General features: G+C 38.9%; 1 protein-coding gene across 1 annotated transcript; it reads left to right on the forward strand.

The window, feature by feature from the left end:
* Positions 1-337: 337 nt before the first annotated feature.
* LOC108201511 (cytosolic sulfotransferase 6-like) lies at positions 338-1,319 on the forward strand. Its single transcript, XM_017369796.2, has 2 exons — positions 338-1,106; positions 1,219-1,319. Exons 1-2 carry the CDS (start codon positions 338-340, stop codon positions 1,317-1,319), a joined length of 870 nt encoding a protein of 289 aa, XP_017225285.2.
* Positions 1,320-2,045: the final 726 nt, after the last annotated feature.

Below are 2,045 nucleotides of genomic sequence, written 5' to 3' on the forward strand. Positions count from 1 at the left end.
TTGTGGAGAGGGCATTGCATGCAAAGTTGGTTGGATATCAATGCTAAATTTATATTATTGTCCGGATAGGCTTAAAATAAATTCAGCACTTTCATTCCTAACTGGATTATCAGAAATTAGAAGATAAAACAAAAGCTTAAAATGATAGTTTTCTGCAATATTGACAAACACTTAATATATATCAGAAGTGAGGAAATCAGTTTCTGTACTCTGTAATTTAGCTGCCTCCTGTGGATGTAGGCAAGTTGCCGAACCATGTTAATTTAACCATGTTAATTTAATTTACTGTTTTTGATATATTATTTACTACTGTTTGTTTCTCTGCGCACTACGTATGATGGAGCCAAGACCAGCAGCATCTATTCAGGACATCGACAACCAAGAACTTGAGAACTTGCTTTCATCTTTGCCGAAAGAGAGAGGTATTATGTCATCCTACACATATCAGTTCCAAGGATTCTGGTACCCTCCTTACGCTCTGCAGGGAATCATCAATTGTCAAGAAGAATTTCAACCCCGTGAAAATGATATCTTCCTTGTTACACCCCCAAAATCCGGCACTACCTGGCTTAAAGCCATCCTTTATGCATTGGTGAACCGCGAAGCCCACCCTCCTCAGGATCCTCACCATCCTCTGCTTACTAAAACTTCCCATCAGCTTGTTCCTTTCCTCGAATTGCTTAATCCCTCTGAATACGTCTCCGTTTGCAACTCCTCAGACAGTAGCACTAGGATCTTAGCAAGTCATGTTCCATTAGGTACCCTCCCAAAAGCCATAACCGGCGACTCTGGCTCATTTAAGTGCAAAATAGTCTACCTCTGCAGGGACATCAAAGACAATTTTGTTTCACTCTTTCACTTTGGCAACGATAGAATGAAAACCTCTCCCATCTCTTTGGAAGATGCCTTCGATTTGTACTGTAAGGGAATCAGTCCAGCTGGACCGATTTGGGATCAAATCTTGGGATATTGGAAAGAGAGCCAGAAAAACCCACATAAGGTGCTCTTTATGAGGTACGGAGAGTTGAAAGATGAGCCTTATATACAGCTGAGGCGTCTAGCAAATTTTCTTGGGATCCCATTTTCCCAGGAGGAAGAAAATTCAGGTTTGGTTGATCAAATCATAAGTATATGTAGTTGAGAGCATGACCAAGGTGGATGTTAATAAGACGGGAACCTTTGTGGAAGGATCTAACAATAGTTCATTTTTCCGGAAAGGTGTGGTCGGAGATTGGAAAAATTGTTTAACTGCTGATATGGCTTCTAGGTTGGATCAGATTACTGAAGAAAAATTCCGTGGTTCCGGTTTGTCTCTCTAATATATTTTCACTATGCTCCGGCCAAAATATCTGCTAAAAATGTCTGTTGTGTGATTTCAACTGGTCTTGGTTTCCATGTTTCATGTTAATTAGTAGTACTGTGTGTGAGACTGTGAGTTCTATCTAAACATGTGTAATGTTTTGTTCATGTTTTATATTTCGAATCTCATGTGTGCAACTCATATTCAGTACTTAGCCTACCAATATTCATAATGGACAACTCTAGCTTGTAAAACTCCAAAATAGTTTACTTGTGCTGGGACATTAAAGACAACTTTGTTTTGCTCTTTCACTTTGACAACAAGGCCAATTGGCGACTCTCCCCCATTTTGTTAGAAGAGGCCTCGTTTTAACTGAGGCGTCTTGCACAATTTCTTTCGAAACCATCCTCCCAAGCAGAATAAAATTCATGTTTTATTGACCAAATCATTAGTTCGTGCAGTTTTGCACAAAACATTCCGAGCATGGTTTTAGCAATGGTGCATTTTTCAGGAGTGGTGTGCTCGGAGAATGGAAAATTTGCTTAACTGCAGATACGGCTTCTAGGTTGGATCAGATTACCGAGGAAAATTTTCGTGGTACAGGGTTATATCTCTGATAATCATCAGCATGCTTATCAATAAATTAATAATTTCAAGTGTTTCTTCCATCTTTTTATTCAGAATAATTGTTTTCTGTTTGTGTCTGTGTTTTTGTTTGTTTATCTGAAACTATATCTTGAATCAA

This window comes from Daucus carota, chromosome 9 (assembly GCF_001625215.2).
Source record: "Daucus carota subsp. sativus chromosome 9, DH1 v3.0, whole genome shotgun sequence".
Taxonomy (NCBI): Eukaryota; Viridiplantae; Streptophyta; class Magnoliopsida; order Apiales; family Apiaceae; genus Daucus; species Daucus carota.

Bases quoted from the DNA above. Each gene is read 5' to 3' on its own strand.
- LOC108201511 (XM_017369796.2), top strand. From the start codon at position 338: ATGGAGCCAAGACCAGCAGCATCTATTCAGGACATCGACAACCAAGAA. The intron at 1,107-1,218 runs GTTTGGTTGATC...TTTTCCGGAAAG, and splicing joins CCAGGAGGAAGAAAATTCAG to GTGTGGTCGGAGATTGGAAA.